The sequence below is a fragment of the Hippoglossus stenolepis genome, chromosome 10 (genome assembly GCF_022539355.2).
Source record: "Hippoglossus stenolepis isolate QCI-W04-F060 chromosome 10, HSTE1.2, whole genome shotgun sequence".
In the NCBI taxonomy this organism is placed as follows: Eukaryota; Metazoa; Chordata; class Actinopteri; order Pleuronectiformes; family Pleuronectidae; genus Hippoglossus; species Hippoglossus stenolepis.
In genome coordinates, this window is record NC_061492.1 from 23,186,116 (window position 1) to 23,207,413 (window position 21,298).

Below are 21,298 nucleotides of genomic sequence, written 5' to 3' on the forward strand. Positions count from 1 at the left end.
GTCAGGATATTCAAAATTTGAAGTCAGGACCCGAGTTGGTAAGAAGTCTGTTGAATATATTCATTTCACTGTGCAGCTGTGGCTCAGGTCATAGAGCGGGTCCTCCACTAACCAGAGGGTCGGCGGTTTGATTCAAGTCTCACCCATTCCACGTGCTGAAGTTTGGGCACTGAACCCTAAGTTTCCTCTGACAGCTGTGCCACTAGTGTGTGAGTGATGTGTGATGGATAAAGTTATGCACTGTATGAATGTGTGTGTGACTGGGGGAATGGCAAAACTGTTCTGTAAAGAGGTCTGAGTGGCCATCAAGACTTTTCTCACTGATGTCCGAGTAGCAGCTTCTCCTTTTCCTCTTTGGATTGATTCAGTGTTGCCTTTAGCTCCTAGTGTGGGAACCATTCAGAGAATTGGTTGAGCCTGAACAGAAGCACAATCCACCACTGAACTCGATTGTTCAGAGGGTGGTGAAAAACACTTCTGACCCTCAAGATCATCAATGTTAACTACATGTTACAGATTCAAAGGCCCATAACAGCTATTTTCACACCTGAAGTTCAGGTACAAATCTGTCTCTTAGGAAGTGACCTTGCTTTCATTATTTATGTATCGGAACATTAATTAGTTGAAGACATAGTTTGTGTTGACGTGTTCAAGAGCTGGCATCAATATTTACCTCCATGTGACACTGCACTCAAACTCAATGTGACCATCTTCATGCTGCATTATTTCATCCAAGACACTGACAAAGCTCTGAGGCTCATACAAGCTTTACAGCTGTGTGCTACGACAACACAAGCAGCGCTGAGATATGGAATTGCCCAGCCAACTCACACTAGCATCTGTTAATGCCTACATGTCCAAGAATGTCATTCAGCCTATTTTAAAATGATTAATATGATTTTAATATGAGTATTGCAACAAAAGATCCACTATCCTCACGTTTTTACAAAGTCATCCTTCTGCAAAAAGACAAATGATGCACCCCGGACCGTTACAAAGTGTATTTTTAAACTTTCTTTTCTCTTCTTTTAAGCATTAACATAGAATCAGCGTTCTGAATTATTAATTCTAATGATCCAGCCTAACAGAGAGAGGGAGAGTGAAAAGAGACCTTGTTGTACTTGAATCCAGTTTGCTTTGCCTCTGGTAGTCAAGGAAGAGGAGAGGGCTGAAAGGTAACCAAGGCAGCATCGACAATCACACACACATACACAGTTCTCTCTTTATTCTCTTTTTTCCCTCACACTTTCTTTCAGCAGTCTGAATAAAAAGGAAAACAGAATTTCACCAATTAGCATATTTATTGTGTGTGTGCATCTGTGTATACGTGTGTTTAGTGTATGTGTGTGTGTGTCTATGTGGTGTAACTTTCTAAAAAGGTTTGAGCCAAATTAGCATCACATCTAAAAGGATTTTCCCATCTGGGAATTAATATTAGTTGCTGTGTGGAGTGAGCACTAAGTGTTAAAAGGAAGTGATAACGTTGATTGAAAAGCAGCCACATATTCATAATGTATAATGCAATAAGTGTGTATTTGTTATTGTTTGTACAGTGTACCTCTTGGGATGTAAGACAAATTTCAGAAGAGTATTTCGATTATAAAGTGTTATTTTCTCTTAAAATATCTCAGTTATTTTGATACTCAACATACAAAGACAGATCATTCACTTTTGAGAACAGTGCCTCTTTTAAAAAGACTCCTGGTAATACACAGGAGTAGCAGATCAGGGGTTTTGAGAGGTGGAGCCTCGTGTGACCTCCAGTAGTCTGGTGATTAAGTCAGAGTGTGTGGGGTGAAAGGTCAAACCATCCACCTCCATGGCCAGGTTACCAGTTTTCCCACTTCTTATTCCAAACCGCACCAGCGTGGAGAGGAAAGACTCTTCCTGCAGGACAGAGAGAGAGAGAGAGTGTGTGTAAATGGAAATGTAGAGAGAGGTGTTTGCCTTTCTAGTTTGACTCCACTTATGGAGTTTATGTTTGAATGTCTGTAAAGCTGCAGTTGCTGGTTTTTTGGGCCGCTTTGGGGTACCAGAATTTGTATTTAAAACAAATTGACCTTGAACATTACAGAGCACCATTAGTATTCATTTGTCTGACTGTTGTTTCGGGTCACAGCTCTGTCACAGTTCTGTCACAGCTGTCACAACTTGCTGCAATACGCTTCCGTAACAGACAGACAGGACATACAGTGCTGCATAAGTATTCACCCCTTTGACTTTTCTACATTTTGTCATGGTATAACCACAGATTAAAATTTATTTCATCGTGAGTTTATGTAATGGACCAACACAAAATAGTGCATCATTTGAAGTGGGGAAATATTACATGGATTTCACAATTATTTACAAATAAAAATCTGAAAAGTGTTGAGTGCATATGTATTCACCCCTTACTGTGAAACCCTAACAAAGATCTGGTGCGACCAATTGCATTCACAAGTCACATTTGCAAGTCACATAATTAGTAAATAGGGTCCACCTGTCTGCAATTTAATCTCAGTATAAATACACCTGTTCTGTGACGGACTCAGAGTTTGTTGGAGATCATTACTGAACAAACAGCATCATGAAGACCAAGGAGCTCACCAAACAGGTCAGGGATAAAGTTGTGAGAAATATGAAGCAGGGTTAGGTTATAAAAATATCCAGAGCTTTGAACATCTCTCTGAGCACCATAAAATCCATCATAAGAAAATGGAAAGAATATGGCACAACCAAAAACCTACTAAGAGGAGGCGGCCCACCCAAACTGAAGAGTCGGACAAGGAGAAAATTAATCAGAGAAGCAACCAGGAGGCCCATGGTTACTCTGGAGGAGTTGCAGAGATCCACAGCTGAGGTGGGAGAATCTGTCCACAGGACAACTATTAGTCGTCTACTCCAAAATCTGGCCTTTATGGAAGAGTGGCAAGAAGAAAGCCATTGTTGAAAGGATCCATAAAAATCCCGTTTGAGTTTGCCAGAAGCCATGTGGAGACACAGCAAACATGTGGAAGAAGGTGCCTGGTCAGATGAGACCAAAATTGAACTTTTGGCCTCAATGCAAAACGCTATGTGTGGCGAATCCCAACACTGCCCATCACCCTGAGCACACCATCCCAACAGTGAAACATGGTGGTGGTAGCATCATGCTGTGGGGATGCTTCTCTTCAGCAGGTACAGGAAACTGGTCAGAATAGAGGAAAGATGGATGGAGCCAAATACAGGGAAATCCTTGAAGAAAATCTGATGCAGTCTGCAAAAGACTTGAGACTGGGGCGGAGGTTCATCTTCCAGCAGGACAATGACCCTAAACATACAGCCAGAGCTACAAAGGAATGGTTTGGATTAAAGAATGTTAATGTCTTAAATGGCCCAGTCAAAGCCCAGACCTCAATCCAATAGAGAATCTATGGCAAGACTTGAAGATTGCGGTTCACAGACGGTCTCCATCCAATCTGACTGAGCTCATCTTTTTGCCAAGAAGAATGGACAAACCTTTCCATCTCTAGATGGAAAGCTGGTAGAGACATACCCCAAAAGACTTGCAGCTGTAATTGCAGCGAAAGGGGTTCTACCAAGTATTGACACAGGGGTGAATACTTATGCACCCAACAGATGTCAACTTTTTGTTCTCATTATTGTTTGTGTCACAATAAAATTTATTTTGCACCTCCAAAGTACTATGCATGTTTTGTTGATCAAATGGGAAAAAGTTTATTTAAGTCTATTTGAATTCAGTTAGTAACAGTACATAATGGGAAAAAGTCCAAGGGGGGTGAATACTTATGCAAGGCACTGTACATCACATGTTTTTTTATAAGTTAGTATGCATCTAGTAATAGGCTGTAGTTAACTAACATGGTACAAATTAAACTGAAAAGCTGAGTCAGAGAGAGAGAAAAGGACAAGAGTTTTGTGTGGAATGGAGTTGTCCCCATCTTGAAAAAATTTTAACTGAAGATGATTTACATCTTAAATAATAAATAAGATTAAGATTTCCTTAATTCGTCCCGAATCAATCATGCACACACAATCATGCTAAATGCAATTGGGAAATTCAACTTCTGCTTTTAACCCATCTGTGGTGGACACAGCACAAGGAACACAACACACACACACAAGGGCAGTGACCACACAGAGCAGCGGGCAGCTAAATATTGGAAATTAGCAGGATATGAGAAATCCAGATCTGCTGAAAATGGAGAATATTAATAAAAGTATTTGTGTGTTTGCCTCGGTCACCTTGTCCACAGACGGCAGGTTAGCAATCCAGTCCTGCAGCTGCTCTTGGGGGGGTGGGGCTTCCTCTCCAAGACCTTTTTTTAGGTAACGCTGGTGTGAAGGGCAAGTGTGGAGCAGGTAGAGCCCACAGGCCACAGCATAGCCCCCCCAGTTAGACACCCCTGGAGGAAGATGGATGAGAAGACAGATGAACCAAAGATGCTGGCAAGTACAACTGCAGTTAAGCATCTTAGTGCTTTTCCCAAAGAAAGGGTGTTGGCTCTAAATGGGAAATGATCACCAGGAATGTACTGTCGCCTAAATGAGTCCAAACCTGTACTTAGACAACTGTCATAAATAACCAGGCCTGTAGTAATAACTGTAACTTGGTCAAAAAGGCTATAGTTGTAGTTGAATCTTTCATTTTTTAAATCATGATTAAATGATGAGGAACATTGCCCTTCACAGATCAAGCAGATTTGACTTGATTGGTCCCTTTCTGTCATTGCTACTGGTTCCTCATTGCTTGAGTTCTTGTTTTCTAGGAACACATTACTGAGAAATAAATGGTGGTGTGCCATTTCCGGATGATTTCCTCTGTTGTCTAACTTCTTAAGTCACTGTGAAACTCTCTGAAAACTTCTGGCGGTTGAAAAAATTGTGACATGACATGTCACTGCCAGTTTCACTTATTTAGTCTGTTTGTGAGTATTTGATCCACTTACAGTGCCTTGCATAAGTATTCACCCCCTTTGGACTTTTCTACATTTTGTCATGGTATAACCACAGATTAAAATTTATTTCATCGTGAGTTTATGTAATGGACCAACACAAAATAGTGCATCATTTGGAAGTGGGGGGAAATATTACATGGATTTCACAATTATTTACAAATAAAAATCTGAAAAGTGTTGAGTGCATATGTATTCACCCCCTTTACTGTGAAACCCCTAACAAAGATCTGGTGCGACCAATTGCATTCACAAGTCACATTTGCAAGTCACATAATTAGTAAATAGGGTCCACCTGTCTGCAATTTAATCTCAGTATAAATACACCTGTTCTGTGACGGACTCAGAGTTTGTTGGAGATCATTACTGAACAAACAGCATCATGAAGACCAAGGAGCTCACCAAACAGGTCAGGGATAAAGTTGTGGAGAAATATGAAGCAGGGTTAGGTTATAAAAAATATCCAGAGCTTTGAACATCTCTCTGAGCACCATAAAATCCATCATAAGAAAATGGAAAGAATATGGCACAACCGCAAACCTACCAAGAGGAGGCCGTCCACCCAAACTGAAGAGTCGGACAAGGAGAAAATTAATCAGAGAAGCAACCAGGAGGCCCATGGTTACTCTGGAGGAGTTGCAGAGATCCACAGCTGAGGTGGGAGAATCTGTCCACAGGACAACTATTAGTCGTCTACTCCACAAATCTGGCCTTTATGGAAGAGTGGCAAGAAGAAAGCCATTGTTGAAAGGGATCCATAAAAAATCCCGTTTGGAATTTGCCAGAAGCCATGTGGGAGACACAGCAAACATGTGGAAGAAGGTGCTCTGGTCAGATGAGACCAAAATTGAACTTTTTGGCCTCAATGCAAAACGCTATGTGTGGCGAAAACCCAACACTGCCCATCACCCTGAGCACACCATCCCAACAGTGAAATATGGTGGTGGTAGCATCATGCTGTGGGGATGCTTCTCTTCAGCAGGTACAGGGAAACTGGTCAGAATAGAGGGAAAGATGGATGGAGCCAAATACAGGGAAATCCTTGAAGAAAATCTGATGCAGTCTGCAAAAGACTTGAGACTGGGGCGGAGGTTCATCTTCCAGCAGGACAATAACCCTAAACATACAGCCAGAGCTACAAAGGAACGGTTTAGATCAAAGCATGTTAATGTCTTAAAATGGCCCAGTCAAAGCCCAGACCTCAATCCAATAGAGAATCTATGGCAAGACTTGAAGATTGCGGTTCACAGACGGTCTCCATCCAATCTGACTGAGCTTCATCTTTTTTGCCAAGAAGAATGGACAAACCTTTCCATCTCTAGATGTGCAAAGCTGGTAGAGACATACCCCAAAAGACTTGCAGCTGTAATTGCAGCGAAAGGGGGTTCTACCAAGTATTGACTCAGGGGGGTGAATACTTATGCACCCAACAGATGTCAACTTTTTTGTTCTCATTATTGTTTGTGTCACAATAAAATTTATTTTGCACCTCCAAAGTACTATGCATGTTTTGTTGATCAAACGGGAAAAAGTTTATTTAAGTCTATTTGAATTCCAGTTAGTAACAGTACATAATGGGAAAAAGTCCAAGGGGGGTGAATACTTATGCAAGGCACTGTATGTTCTGTGTGTGTATGTTTTCTACCTGAATTTCAGAGTATTTAGTCATTCCTGCACATGTGCATATGAGCCTGTAACGTCAGTAACAGCATGTTTTGCAGTGTCTGTATTGTAACAGCTGGTGTAGTGATTGTCTGTACCAGCAGTGATGGCGTAATCAGCAGGAACATCACAGGCTATGAGACTCCCATTGGGCATCAGGTTCTTCACCTTCTCCTTCAGTTTACCCATGCCCAGCTCATTACCACCATCTCCAATACCTACAGAGACAGAGGAAAGAGATTCTGCTCAGATGTATGAAACATTATGAGAGATGGTGACAAATAAACTCAACAATCAGACAGATGTAAACAGACATTTTAGTGGTAGTGTAAAAAGAGACAATATTATCAATAGCAAGTGCTCCTACAGTGGGATAACACATGTTTGGTCTGTATTATGCATATATTAAGCATGTATTAACTGTTTAAGAAGTGATACAGTCCAGGGAAAAGTGAAGTGACATCACTTCAGACAGTTTCTCAGACTTCATACAGCTCCTTCTGGAGCCAAAAAATTAAAAACGTTTTCTGCACATATGTAGTGGGACTCCCCAATACCTATATCATTTTGATGCAAATTTAAGGTTTAAAAAATGCTGCTTTACATTAAAATGTAACATATGCATATATCTATATGCATATATACACATATTAGTACGAGTTTAGTGTAGTATAAGCTAAGATGAGTAACACTTAAACAGAAGTGTTAATATAAAATATATGCTGTATTTACATAGAACTTTCAATGGACATGGCTACATGGATACAATAATTTTACAATAAACTACAATGAAAAAGGTTAACATAAACATAAGTAAAACAGACAGCAAACTGTAGGAAGTGTTACCGACCTGTAGTGATAATTCCAGGTATATCTTTGGCAGCAATAAACAGGTCATCAATAGGATCCAACAAATGTTTGATGTTTACACCTCTCATGTTGTAGTAATTTCCATCTTCAGCCCTTCCACTGCGCTCTATCGCCACAAGGTGGTCATACCTGGATTTAAACACAACAATCAAATAAGGAATTTATCACTCAGACAGCTGAGAGACAGACTACATGACTCCATAGTCAAGTGAAAATTGTACATTACATGCCTAGCTAAAACACTTATATAAATACTCAAGGATTTTTAAAGAAGCATTTTTCTTCTACTCACTGATTTGAGTATTCTATGTTTGGAATGATGCCTATTGTCCCAATTGCACGTGATGGAAGGACACAATCTTTATGAATTCATAATAAACTTTCAAATGTGTAACTTGATATTTGTTTTCAAAAATCTTTTGGTTTGTTTGTTTACATCTGGAGAATGAATTGGATGGATAGAAATGGAAGACAAGACACATCTCTCTTCTGCCTGTGCCTTTTCAATCACTTTATACATAGACTGTTGTGATGACCATTAGTATATAATGTAAAATGTTTTCATGACTCAATAAAAAGAAAAAAATATGATACAAAAGAAAAAAGAAAAAAATCCGTATATACCACTACGATTGAGTATTATACTACAGAGTATTAGGGTCATGTTGAAGAAACAAATTCAGGGATTTCGAGAATTAGGTCGTAAAAATACTAGAGACAAAGTTGTAATTTAATGAAAATGAAGTGATCATTTAAGGCAACGATTGATTTTACAGGGGGAATATCAGAGGATCAGTCTTTTCCCTGCATTGAAATAAGGAATATGGAGCATCTTGTTAAATTATAGTTTAGTAAAGGTCTCACAAATAACATAATAGTAGAACCTACAAGGGATATTCTCCATCTTGTCTTATGTTATAAAATGGGACAGTGTTTAGTTTAAAAAGGCAAATAGATGAATTCTGATCTACTATGAAAGCCACATGCCTTTTCATAATACTGAAGTTATGTCCCTAACATCCGCTGGCGGCCACTAACACGTGCTAACATCTACTGATAGTAGGTAACTTTATTTGTGCAGAGGACAAGGGACAATCACCATCATGTTCTATATTCTAAAATTATTATTAAGACTTTGAGAAGATTGTTTAAGAAACTGTGTCTATCCGGAAGTAAGAACCAAGAGGAAAGGTTGAGGAGTGTATATCATTGATTACATCATGTGCTATTCAAATGGGTTTCTAGGTACACATTGATGTTGGTTCAAGATTTGGCATCCAGAAGGAGTGGAACTCCAACGAGACCAGGTTCTCCTAGCTGTTTATTTCCTAAAAAAATATTTTTATTCTTTATTCTATAATATAACACATTTATTTCCATAATATTACAAAGCTATCCTCGGAATATTAAAGTTTCTTCAAAATTATGACTTTACTCTAAAAAATCGGAGGTTGGGAATTGTAAGACTACTTTGTCCTCAGTCTTACTGCAAACACACGTCACAGTTCAGATAACCTGGGCTTGCTGGGGTCTCCATGGTGACACAGGAAGTGCAGTGCGGCGTCTGGTCCACAGTCTTCAAAAGTGACCAATGGGATTGCAGTTTTCAGCACACCTGAGGGTGGAATTGTAGACAGATTAGAGCAAGCAGAGGCTTTCTCTTTAAAAGTAACAATTGCTTCAGTTTCAAGAGAATGATCAATAGGGATAAAATAATGATTTCAGTTGTGTTGGTACAATCCTGGAGACAGATTGATCTATTTATTCCACAGATTTTCATTAAAACTCTCTCCCACCTGTTTTCACAGCTTCATCAATAATGGCCTGGTTCATCTCCAGGGCTCTCCTGTCTGTTACCATCGTCACCTGTTTCCCTAGAGACAACAGCATGGTTGCCATGGCAATAGCTCCAGGTGGCCCATCTGTCTCATCAGGAGGGCTAAAGCGAAAACACCAACAAACAATAATTCAGATCAATGTTTTTAGGGGAATAATTCACTGGAGCTCGTGACCTGTGTCTGTACCATTTTATGAACTGCATTGCTTCCATATGATTGGCTTATTAAACAGAATGAATAAGCAGGTGTTCCTAACAAAGTGAACATACTTTGTGAACTGTGTGTACTGAATGTGCAGGTACCTGTGCATGTAGTGTGTAGGGAAGCCGGTTGTTATGGCAACAGAGAAAGAGTGGGAGAGAGCCAGACTGGAGCGCAAAAGTTCATCCTGAGTGCATAAAACTTGGATCCCCCGTTGACCTGGTGACGGACAATATCCAGACAACTTGAATTCCATCTTCTGCCACTGCTTGTTACTGGAAGAGCTGCTCAGTGACTACTTACAAATAACAGGACCACTGGTCCATCATCCCTCTCTAACTGGTAAAAGACCCTCAGAAAATGATTCACCAGGTATTTGGATTAAACCCCTCTATAGCTGACCACTAATAAGCCAAACATTCAGTTCTATATTATTTTCCCCACATTTACCTCTGCAAAGGAGCTTACGTTTCCGTCTGAAATGTTTGTTACTCAGCAGGATTAAGCACAAACTACTCAACCAATTTCCATGAAGATGTGGATCTGAATCAGGGGGTAATGATGTCAACAAAAGCAAACTGGATTCAGGATTACCTTGTTTTCAAGGAAACAAGGTAAGCGGCTTGTGTTATAGAAACTCTGACTTACAAAGAAATACATTTTGAGTTTGTGACATGAAGAATCAGCTGATCTGAGCCTCACAAAGAGGGAGATCTACGCTCAGTCAGAGTTTACACCTTCATTTCATAAAGATGCTTTGAAGAGCTTTTTAGAACTTATTGCTGCCAAAGGAGGTTCAAGTTATTAGAATTCAAGGGTTAACTAACTTTTTTCCATCAACATTGTGAATTTCTTATCTTCAATAAAGAGACATTACATTAGAATTGTCTGTTATTAGCTTAAGCACAGTGTGGTTGCCTATACTTGATCAGATCCCAGTTAATAAGCAATTACTGCAGAAAATCAGGTCATTACAAAGGGTTTTACGTTGTCATTGTGAGACAAACTGTTCTAATAGTTATAGTTCTAATAGTTATAATTCACATGTGCCTGAATGTTATCACCAAACGTGTATTAATATTGACCCTATGTGAACTTGTTTGCCTGGTGTGTGTTGGGAATGCTGCCAGTGTATGCATTACTCCTTTCATAGCTCATTAACAATCTTCTGCTCACTCCCTTCTTTTCACACTGTAAAAGTTTCTATTATCACCTGTTTTCTCTGTAATAACAGTCTTGTACAATCCAAACATTCTGCAATAATCCATGTTTTTATATACAGTATGAATGGAACAATGGACGATGTGTAAATTAAAAAGGGGAACTCCACCGGTCTCCTCAGCTCTGTGGAGCATCCTCTGCTTTGGATTGTTGTGGTTTAACAGTCAGCATCCTCACGGTTCAATCTCACTGCTCAACCTTTCTTATTCATAGTAGACAGCTGAGTAAAAAAAACTCAGTGTCTCAGCACCGAACAGCAGACACACGCACTCAGTGATCAACTGGTGAACATAGTGGTACATTTATCAGCTAAAGAGCCAGAGTGAATATTGAATTTGCATTCAAGAGGTGAATGTGAAAATGTCCCTAATGGTATGATAATGTTTATCTGATGATTGTGTAAACAGGCAACTGTTGCTGACACAGTCGCCCCCTAACAACCACATAAGGACATTCTACGCCATCAGTCACAACATTTAAACCGCTCAGTGATTTTCACGTATATATGCATGACTTTAGAAAGAGATTTTAATGTTGGATTTTGGCAACAAGAATATAAAAAGGGGCTTTGGTTGATTGTCTACTCACGAAAAGCTCAATCTTAAATTCTCCCTGTTACGCTTCATTTTTGTTTCCTTTCATAAACTGAATCCTCACTTGGGGATTGACAGAATTACAAGTGACAGCCAGATGACACAGTTTTCAATAATAGTGATAACCAGTCAAGTCAACTACTGTTGTGTAATTTTGTCAATAAAAACACATGTCACTGCATGATTATACACATACTGCTGACATATAACTCCTTGTCAGAATCAGCTCCTCCCCAACACGTACATATCTTTACTAACAAACACAAATGTTTGTGTATATTTACCTGGGTCCTCTCCAATAATCCTCTCCAGCTCTCTGATCCTTGACACTGCCCTCTGAGATGCCAGGCTGTACAGCAAGGGCTTGTGGGATACCAGGATGCAGAGGGGGATCAGCTCAGGGTTGGGTTTGGTGGATGGAGTGTTCCTGCTGTCAGAGGGAGGGGCTATGGTGGAAGAAGGGGAGTCCAGAATGTCGGTCAGGAACATAGAGCCTGGTGAGTGACTGAATGCCAGCGAAGGCTCTGAAAGATAGAAAACATGATGTCAGTTCACTCTGTTAGATATTTTGAACTTTAGTCTCAGTATCTCAAGCAGAAAGATCAGCTCACGCTAACATCGTGATCATTTACCGCAATCTCTTAAATTGTATAACTGGTGAGTAACTGAAGTAAATACAGTTCTAGCCAATTAAACTGCTCACTGCTGCTGAGTATTGCCTCTATAGCAGTCACTCCGCAGGCCCAGAAGACAGGGACATCACCAGGCTGCAGCTCGAGTCGGTCCCCATAGTCTGGTCTGCACAGGTCCTGTATGCCTAGGAGAGCTGAACACACACAGAAACAGACAGACAGGCAGACAGAGTGAAAGATAGAATGTATAAACACACATTTGGAAACTTTATGCCATGTTTTTCAGGTACTGGTGAATTAAGGCCATTATCCTGCATAGGTATTTCTAAGGACCATATTGGGTGTAGAACCTAGGGAGTGAGGACATTTATCGCAGTACTCACTTTTCCAAAGGGCTGTTTGACGGTTAAGACTTGCTTTTAGGGTTTAGATAGAATTAGGATTATGTTAGGGTTAGGGTTAAGATTATGGCTAGAAATTTAGTTGTGATGGTTAAAGTTGAGGTAAGGGGCTAAGGAATACATTATGTCAATAAGAGTCCTCACGTACATAAAAAAGTACTAGAATGCGTGTGTGTGTGTGTGTGTGTGTGTACCTGGATCTCCTATGTGTACAGGTGCTCCATGTGCTAGTGGGCTGAGATGAGAAACCTCCACTGCTGCATCCAGCTTTGCAGCCGGAACAGGACGCATACTGACAACTACAGGGCAGCTGAACACTCCAGCAGGAATACAGGGAACTGCAGTCTTCAAACACACAAACATGTACAACACAGATGTTGCAGAGTACATTTAGAGTGAAACCTATTCAGTGGTGAACAGAACAGACAGAGAATAAAGCTAATGGCAGTTCTAATGGTTCACACTACACTGTCACATCAAACTGTATGGTGTATATAGTTTTTGTTCCCTGGCTCAGGTTAAATCCATTAAGCATTAACACTTTGTTTTATCTTTATAGTTGTAATACTATTAGCATAAACATTATTTAACCCTGTCTTTGACTGACAAATGTGAAGCTGTCACCCTTGGGTTGGGGAGATATTATTAGAATCTCATTCCTTTCAGACATATTACAGAACAAATGCTAAATTGGTATTTTTCATGGCAGATATTTTTAACATGTCAAAGTAGGAAAAGCACAGATCTAAATTACAAATGGAGTAACAGCTGATTTCAATTTAGCTGCTTCAACATGCGGGCCCTGATGTCCTTCCTGCCAGCTCAAGGTGACACAGTCATGACTTACTTGGGAAACTGAACAACAGTTTTTTGTAGTTTCCTACAATAATAATTATAATTATATTTGTACCACACCCTGTACATGCTGACGTTTCTGCCCTGCTCCACGTTCCTAATTGGGACTCCTGCTGTCTTCAGTCTGCCCTCAAAGCCAAAGCTGCAGCCCAGATAGAAACACACCATGTCTGACCACTGATGGCTATGATGCACATCCTGCTGTTCTGATGCATTCCTGGGAGCACAATAAAAAAAGTGAAGTTAGCCTCGTAATGAGCAATAACCACTAAATAAAGCCTGCCAGCGTACGTAAGGATTACAATCTGACCACGACAGGCCATTTATTATGGATCAAAGATAAAATTACTTGATTTTCAACCTTAAACTATTTAAACTAGATTATTTTCTTTTCACATGAAGGCACAGAGGGGCTACAGGCATGGCCAGGTGAACCAGCTCGGGGGCACCCTTAGGCAAATATAAGGTACAAGGTAGTCTTAAAGGGATAATTCACTAATTATCTACTCACCACTATGCCGATGGAGGGGTGGGTGAAGTATTTGAGTCCACAAAACACTTTTGGAGTTTCAGGAGTAAACTGCATTGCAGTCAAATCCAATACATTTGAAGTAAATTGTGACCAATTCTTCAAACGTAAAAAAAACATTTAGGCTAAAAACATGGTGTAAATGACGCTGTCTTGAGATAAATTTGAATGTCGGGGCTTACGGACACTTGGAGGACACCACAGTAGTATGGAGGTATTGGTGATTTATTTTTATTTTTTTTGGGGGGGGGGTTCTCTTTTTTTTTATGTATTTTTTATTTTACCTTTTAAAAAAACATTCCAAATAAACTGAACTAAACTGAACTGAACTTACATTTTCTGTGCTGGGATATTAAACAGGTTTGTTCTTGATTAAACATTAGTTAAACCGTAGGCAAAATTACCAGTAACAAAACAACACTTTTGTCTACATTGTGTGTTTGTGCATTATTGCCCTTAAGTCTACTTCCATACATGTTGTAGGCTTCAAAAATGTCACACTCTTGGGTGGTTGATATAATTATTAACTGCATCATGAATGCAATCCAGTCTGAAGAGGTGATATTGTTTTGTTGCTGTCAGTTATGTGCATCAGTGACCCAAGTTTACCCTGTTACACAATTAATAGAGATCTATGGGCATACAGTGTCTACAGTGTTTGGACTCTGTCACTTTTTGCAATTTTTATCGTTTTGTGGATTTTGATTCGAAATCAATAAAATGTACATTGTTGTCCGTCAATCTACACTCAATAACCCATTATGACAAAGTGAAAACATTTCTTGAGAGTGTTTTTGCAAATTAATTAAAAATCTTATTAACAATAGTGTCCCAAGGGTTTGTTGTGGCACTTCAAAGTGTGGTAATGAGATGTGTCTAGAGCCAGATTGGAATCCACCAATCAAACTTTATTGACTGGACCTAGTTTAGAAAGGCACACACCTACATTATGCACAAGGCCTTATGATTCATACTGCACGTCAGTTTTCCTCTATGATAAGATTTTATGGTGAGGTGTGGATCAGGGCAAGGGTGATAAAGCATTTGTCAAAGAACATCTGTGGTGAGACCTGAAGACTGCAGTTCATGTATGTTAACCGTTCAATCTGATGGAGTTTGAGAGGCGAATCGAGGTTTGTAGTTGCTGCCAAAGGGGCTTCGACACTGTTCTGAATGAGGGGTTTCGGAGGTCTTAGTCTAAATTTTTAGTAAATTTGTTGAAAACAATTCAAAAATTGTAGATTGATGAGTAAAATAGCATTTTATCCATTTATATTTTAAACTACAACACTATATTGATTAAAAATTGAAGGTTTTGAAAACTTTTTGAAGCCACAGTATATCTCCTTTCTTGATTTATCCTGATTATTCATTTTGTTCAGCACTCAACTGTTTGTGTTTGTTAAAATTACCTTGCTTGATCGGTGTAGCTCTGCAGACTGGAGACTGTTTTCACGAGTTGGCCCTTCTCATACACACGGTACTTAGACATATCTGTCCTGAAGACAAACAAACAGAGTCCAGGTTTCTAACATAACCTCACCAAGCTCTACGGTGCATGGAAAAGAGTCAAAGGTTAAAAAATGACTTTCTTTGCTTTTAAAAACAGCTTTTTAAAATCTTGTCTATAAACTAAAACACAATCTATTCAATAACTTGCATGAATAAAGATAAATATTTTTGTTCCCACTTTATTTTAACAGGACCATTTTTTTTTCATTCTCCTGTTTTATACATTGAATATTATGCTCAATAAAGAAAAGGAAAAAGGTTGAAGATAGCTTATGTACTTTTAGTGCATGAGAGTAAGGAAAGGTGTCTATATACTTTGGCCTTCATGTAACATAAATCTTATCAAATGTTTTTCATTAATATTAAAATAAATTAGATGCACTGACAATATCTCTGGACAGAAATGTCAATTATTAAACACATTTAGTTGAAACAAAATATAAAGTGCATCTTTCATTAAAAAATGAAGGCTCTTATAGAACTGACAGGCTGCTGTATGCGAGTGCCTGCAACAATGTCTATTTCATATTGAAATTGTAAGCTATTTTGTTTAGTTGCTTTATTGTGGAAGGTTGGTTTGTGTTTCCTGTCATAAGCAGTGTGTCTGTTGGGACTCTTGTTGTGAAGGGTCACCAACGAAAGTGGTTCTGTTGTGGAGAGAGAGGAGTAAAGAAGAAATAAACAGACATGTTGTCCTGGTTCACCCACACATCTTTCGTGTCCTTCTTCTACTAATGCCTTGCAGTGTAAATTAAGTATATCCTCGGCTACAAAATCATCATCCAGCCACCGAGCCGTAAAACCAAGCATACTAACTGGGCTGACGTCTGAGGTCCATACTGTATGTCCATGGTAAAACTTACGCCGCTTACGTTGTCATCTATCAGACTATGATCTCACTAACGCTGGCTGCAAGCGTCTCATATTCTCGCCACAGATCGTCGTCGCGATTGGTAGTGTTAAAATTTGCAAACGTTTTCCCCCCTCTCGGAACCTTTGGACATTTGTTGCAAATTGCAATCTTACAGTTACTCTCAGAAAGTGTGAAAAACGTCCACACCGGCGACGCAGTTTTCAGTTCCGACGTAAACACATCAGGCTGATATGGATGTATGACTTCATGAGCGTGACCAGCGCGACCTGTGTTTATCGGACGTTTTATCGTCTATAATTTCCATTTGCGATAAATAAAATTAGCGATAACTAAAATTCCCATTATCGAGCCGGTAATATATCGGACCTATATATATATATATATATATTGTGCATCCCTACATTGCCTGATTCATTTTTAAATGTTTTTACAGATGTTCAAATCACAACAGAAAGTCCTGAACCAAAAGAATCAACAGAAACAAAACTAAAGTACAGTATATACAGTATGTGAATACCTTATGTCGGCATGTCTAGCTAGAGGCGGACAGGAAGTCTCTCCTGATTGGCTGCGATAAAGAAGAGGCAAGGAGGCGGGATTACTGTGACAGAAGGCTTCAAAGTCATCGGCCAGATGATTGGGCAGGATGACCACATTCGCCTGCATGTATCCTGACAAAAAGTAAAACAAACACAAACACACATTAATTGTAATAATAATAACTTAAATGCAACTTTAAAGAGTTTCTCTAGTTTTCTTAGAGGTTCATTTATCAATTAGAGGTAACATGACACATGTTGTTCTTTCTTTAGGTCTAAAGGCTGACTTTCAAACATGACTTTCATCAAACCAGAATTAGATATTATATGGAAGCTATGTCAATACCTTCCTGATGAGTCTACATAAGTGATCTATGTGATAATATCACTTCAATAAACTAAGTCCAGCCTGCTGAGTGTATATCACAGCTGATATCAATGTTTATTTGAATGATATTTAAATAATAGTAAGTAAAGTAAATTACATCAATGATGGACTATCATGGTACATGTCAGCTGATTTGCCTAATTTCTCTATAGCAAACTTGATTTGTTTACTTAGAAAGTGACTTTTCTCTTATTTACTGGTTAGAGTAGAATCTCATCAACAAGTAACTCCTATGTTGGATACGTCGTCTATGATTATGGTTGGTACATAGTTTAATATTGATTCCTCCACAGTTGAAAGAAAATATTTTAAATTGTAATATATTTTCATCTTGGTGTGAACACTCCTGATTTCCCTATGTTCCCTATAACATGACTTGAGGTCTCACAAGTAAGTAAATCATTGCAAGTACATGGTTCCAGTGCCACATGCAGCAATATAGGTGACACACTGGCTCTTACCTTCAGCTAATCCAGTTGTTTTGATTATTCTGGAATCGTTCTGCCTAAATAACAGCCTCAATTCAGCAGGACTCAGACATTTCAAATCCCCCGAGAGCTCCATCTTAGAACACACACTTCTGTAACTCACTCAGACTAATGCTGGATGTCTGGATGCCCTGGTTTTTCCCGTTTTGCAAGAAAACGCCTTCCATCCAGATGGAACTGGTAAATGCAGTGGCTCTGAACTAATCCTGCTGGTATCACTAAGCTTAATGTTTAAGTAAAGTTGGATTGTGGTTAATGTTTGAAAAGGTGAGTGGGTCAAGTTGATAAAGGAGCCAGTGAGGGCTCAAGGGACAGCTATTAACAGGAATTCAGTTTAGACTATAAATATGAACAGTCTAGGTTTAGGTTTAACCTTGTGTTGTGAATGCATTATAATGACATATAATATAACAATAATCTTTTCTGCTAATGCAAACTGCAGTTTATGGAACTATCCAGAACTCTTCTGAGCCTTTCTCCTGCAGGGCAGATACAGAAACAATGAATGCCAGGGTTAGGGTTAGGTCTTGGCTCAGGCAACTATGTATGCAGAATAAGGAGGAGAACTATAGTATCAGTTAGGGCTGCACAATATTAGGAAAACAAGCGGTATGCGATAACGTTGTTTAATATCGCGATGACGATATGGCTTGCGATAAATAAACATAAACAGTCCCTGGCTACAGACAGGCCACGGACAGCTCCACAGCCTGGCCGCAGTGCCACCAAGTCTGGGGCAGACACCCAGGGAGCCATGCACAGCTCCACTATGGCCACTGACAGTGTCAATGTGGGGTCTTTTCATACATGGACCGTGAAAAGTTATTTATTTACATTTGTTGGCAGCTTTGTCAGTCATTCACTGCTCCTCTCTGTGTCTCTATCATTCATGCGGTGCCCTGCGCCAACCAAGTCGAGCCAAACGGAGCCCCCCCGGCAAGTTTACAAAGTCTGTTGTTTTTACTCAGACTCTACTCATGTCCGAGTGTGAGAGAGAGAGAGAGAGAGAGAGAGAGAGAGAGAGAGAGAGAGAGAGAGAGAGAGAGAGAGAGAGAGAGAGAGAGAGACGGTTTGCCCGCTGTTACTATTTCCTCAGGTTCTGGGATCATTAATTAGCTTCACAATACTTTCATATAATCAACTGCTCATAGTGATGAATTTGACTCGGTACAAGCGTGATCACTAGAAGTTTCCACAGTAGAAATTAGTTGGAGGAGACTTGACGGTCATATTCTCTGTTTTCTCTCTATTCTCTTCTTATGACAATGATTTGACTATCTTTAATTTATCATCTAGGGCAGCAGGGCTCCATCTGATTGGCCAAATATATTGACATGCAGAGGGTTAATATGTGGCGCATAGAACACCATTTATAGCATATATCGTGTAGCCCTAGTATCAGTTGTTTTCTGGATCAGACTTCAGTATGTCTACATGTTTTTTGATGAAAGACTAGATCTGTAGGTTTTCTATAATATCACAGCAGAGATTGGCCAATATACAAAATCTAACAATGGATGAGAGAAAACAAGAGAAAGCAAGGAAATGCTATGAAACCCAAACTAAAGGCCTTGGTCTATGTCCATCATATAATGTGCATTCATCTACGTGTGTGTGTGTGTGTGTGCATGCTCGTGTGTCTGTGTGCCTGCGTGTCTTTGTGTGTGAATGCGTGTGTTCTACCTGACATGGCATCCATTGCAGAGGTAGAAAACCCCCTGAGGTAACTGAGAGAACATCTTGTGGCTCTGACCGCAGTAAGCATGCTTCACCTACACAACACATAGGCAAATTAGTTGTTTTTATGGCAACATTATGCATTGCTTTAAAATCTAATTCACAACTATTGTGGCAAATTTGTATTTGAGATATTTAGGATGATAAAAGATAAAATGTGTAATAAGAGAGCTGACTGTTCATGGACACATAAAATGTCCACTATGAGGGCAACGTCTTAAAAACAGGATGTGACATACTGAGCTGACAACAGTGCTTTCTGTCACTGCTTCTAGCTGTCATGGGAGCATGGCTGCTAGAAGCAATGATAATACTGCGTTTAACCAATTTATTTGAATACCCTCACACAATTGTTAAATACTCAAAAGTTCACACAGAGACAATGGTCTTGCACCGATGGTTTCGGCGTCAAGTCTATTTTTTCCGCTTGACGCGAGCGTATCGCGCCAGGAAACACACTGACAAATGATTTTAAACGATATAAATGACATATTTTATATGATATAAATGATCAAATATGCATCCCATACTTTGGATTCCCCTTCTGTTGTCCTGGAGTTTCAATTTCCCCGATTTTTCCCCTCACATTATTAAATTTCCCCATCTGCCCATCCACTACAAGCAGACAGACAGAGAGAGAAAGAGGGGGGCTATGAAGACCATCATCATTTACCCCCGAACCCCGACATTGAACGGGTTACATACAACAACAACCGGAGAAAGCAGAATCGCTGGCTGACCGGCCCGGCGCTTCCTCGTCCGGTGTGAACCCGGCGTGACTCTCCCTGTTTCTGTCCTCTGATTTGTTTTACCTCGGTGGCCCCTCACGGTGTCGGACTGCCTCTATTGGCGTCCCGTTAGTTGGTCTGTTTTGTTTGCAGATAACGACTGTTTGTTAAAGGACGTAATGACAGTTCTGCAGAACCGGAGTGTTGTTTCCACTCTGACCGACTGTTGTTTTCCTTTTTGGTATGTGAAGGGCACTGAGCGCCACCCTCTTCTTCATGTTTAACCGCGGTTGGCATCCAGCTTGTGGCGCATTGCCGCCACCTATTGCACCCGAGTGTGGACCAGACAATACACTTACAAACTATATCCTCTTGAAAAAAAAATAATAAATCAATAAATAAGTTAAAAAAAACAAAACAAAGAAAAAACCTGTTTCATGCTGTGCCCTCTAAAACCCATACAAGAGCCCTGTCACTCTTAAGAGAGTTCTACTCTGTCAAGCAGAAGGTCTCAGTCCTGACACAATCCATCCGTGCAGCACCCAAAGCACCCAGTAACAAAACGTATTGTACAGCAGTATGATAACAAGCTGTGCCATCCTGGCCCAGAAAGAGTCTCCACAGAGATCCTACTGCGTTTCTGGATCCTCAAGGACATGGAAATGGTATGCCACCATCAACACAGCTGTCCTCAGTGCCAGAAATGGAGAGCTAGACCGCCGCTTCCTAAAATGTCTGATCTTCCTCTAGCATGGCTCTGCCTCTTGAAGTGTAGAGTGTTTTGAGCCCCTTCCTGGTAAACGTGGACAAGCACTGAGAAGAGATGAGGTGTGATCTTACATTTTGACAACTTTCTGTGTACATCTGAACCAGGGTCACCAACCTTTGAAACTGAGGCTACTTCAAAGGTGCTGGAGTAGTACGAAGGGCTACTTATTTGATAAACTTCCTGAATAACAAAGTTGCACAGATCACCTTTTAATAATAATAATATATGTGAAGAGACTGTCTGATCACATCAATGTTAATTATTCCTCCACAATAATTATTAACAATGATTTCCACAACAATGATGGTAGGAAACAGATATGCTAAAACACATGCAACATTTATTTCTGTTAATCTGTTTCAACATTTGAAATCAGAGGTATCACATCTCTGATATTTTTGTAACTATCTTTCTTGACAGTTTTGTATGAATAAGCACATTTGTAGCATTTTGTTCAAATCACACCTGTTATATTTTTGCAAATTATCACTTCTAAAATTTTATAGGAAATCATTAACTGTCAT

The 21,298-nt window shown here is 39.7% G+C and overlaps 3 protein-coding genes across 12 annotated transcripts in view; 1 reads left to right on the forward strand and 2 right to left on the reverse strand.

Moving 5' to 3' along the window:
* The window catches only part of LOC118116015 (histone H1), a 311,666-nt gene that overhangs the window by 152,206 nt on the left and 138,162 nt on the right, over positions 1–21,298 (forward strand). The window lies entirely within an intron of this gene.
* LOC118116027 (histone H1-like) overlaps positions 1–21,298 on the reverse strand; it is a 444,527-nt gene that overhangs the window by 134,362 nt on the left and 288,867 nt on the right. The gene's annotated exons all lie outside the window — the stretch shown is intronic.
* On the reverse strand, positions 1,283–20,287 carry dglucy (D-glutamate cyclase). 9 transcript variants are annotated; one of them, XM_035167298.2, is made up of 17 exons: positions 19,983–20,287; positions 19,808–19,892; positions 19,224–19,312; positions 17,644–18,019; positions 16,643–16,796; positions 15,152–15,238; positions 13,271–13,427; positions 12,550–12,700; positions 12,026–12,148; positions 11,607–11,846; positions 9,610–9,727; positions 9,266–9,408; positions 8,985–9,084; positions 7,450–7,598; positions 6,698–6,817; positions 4,228–4,388; positions 1,283–1,887 (listed from the first exon to the last, which is right to left on the reverse strand). In XM_035167298.2, the coding sequence occupies exons 4-17, from the start codon at positions 17,705–17,707 to the stop codon at positions 1,726–1,728; spliced, it is 1,929 nt and encodes a 642-aa protein (XP_035023189.2). In that variant the 5' UTR covers positions 17,708–18,019; positions 19,224–19,312; positions 19,808–19,892; positions 19,983–20,287; the 3' UTR covers positions 1,283–1,725. The 9 variants fall into 9 exon arrangements, with proteins under 9 accessions (XP_035023189.2, XP_035023192.2, XP_035023191.2 ...); XM_035167301.2 differs by lacking the exon at positions 19,808–19,892 and having other exon boundaries at positions 20,090–20,287; XM_035167300.2 differs by lacking the exon at positions 19,808–19,892 and having other exon boundaries at positions 20,018–20,287.

What these genes read in the sequence shown, in the direction of transcription:
- dglucy (XM_035167292.2), bottom strand. Translation starts at nt 17,616, where the DNA reads ATGGAGCTCTCGGGGGATTTGAAATGTCTGAGTCCTGCTGAATTGAGG. An exon ending in AGAGGCAATACTCAGCAGCA is followed by an intron (nt 11,847 to 12,025) that starts GTGAGCAGTTTA and finishes TCTATCTTTCAG; the next exon opens with AGCCTTCGCTGGCATTCAGT. An exon ending in GATTATTGGAGAGGACCCAG is followed by an intron (nt 9,728 to 11,606) that starts GTAAATATACAC and finishes GTCCGTCACCAG; the next exon opens with GTCAACGGGGGATCCAAGTT.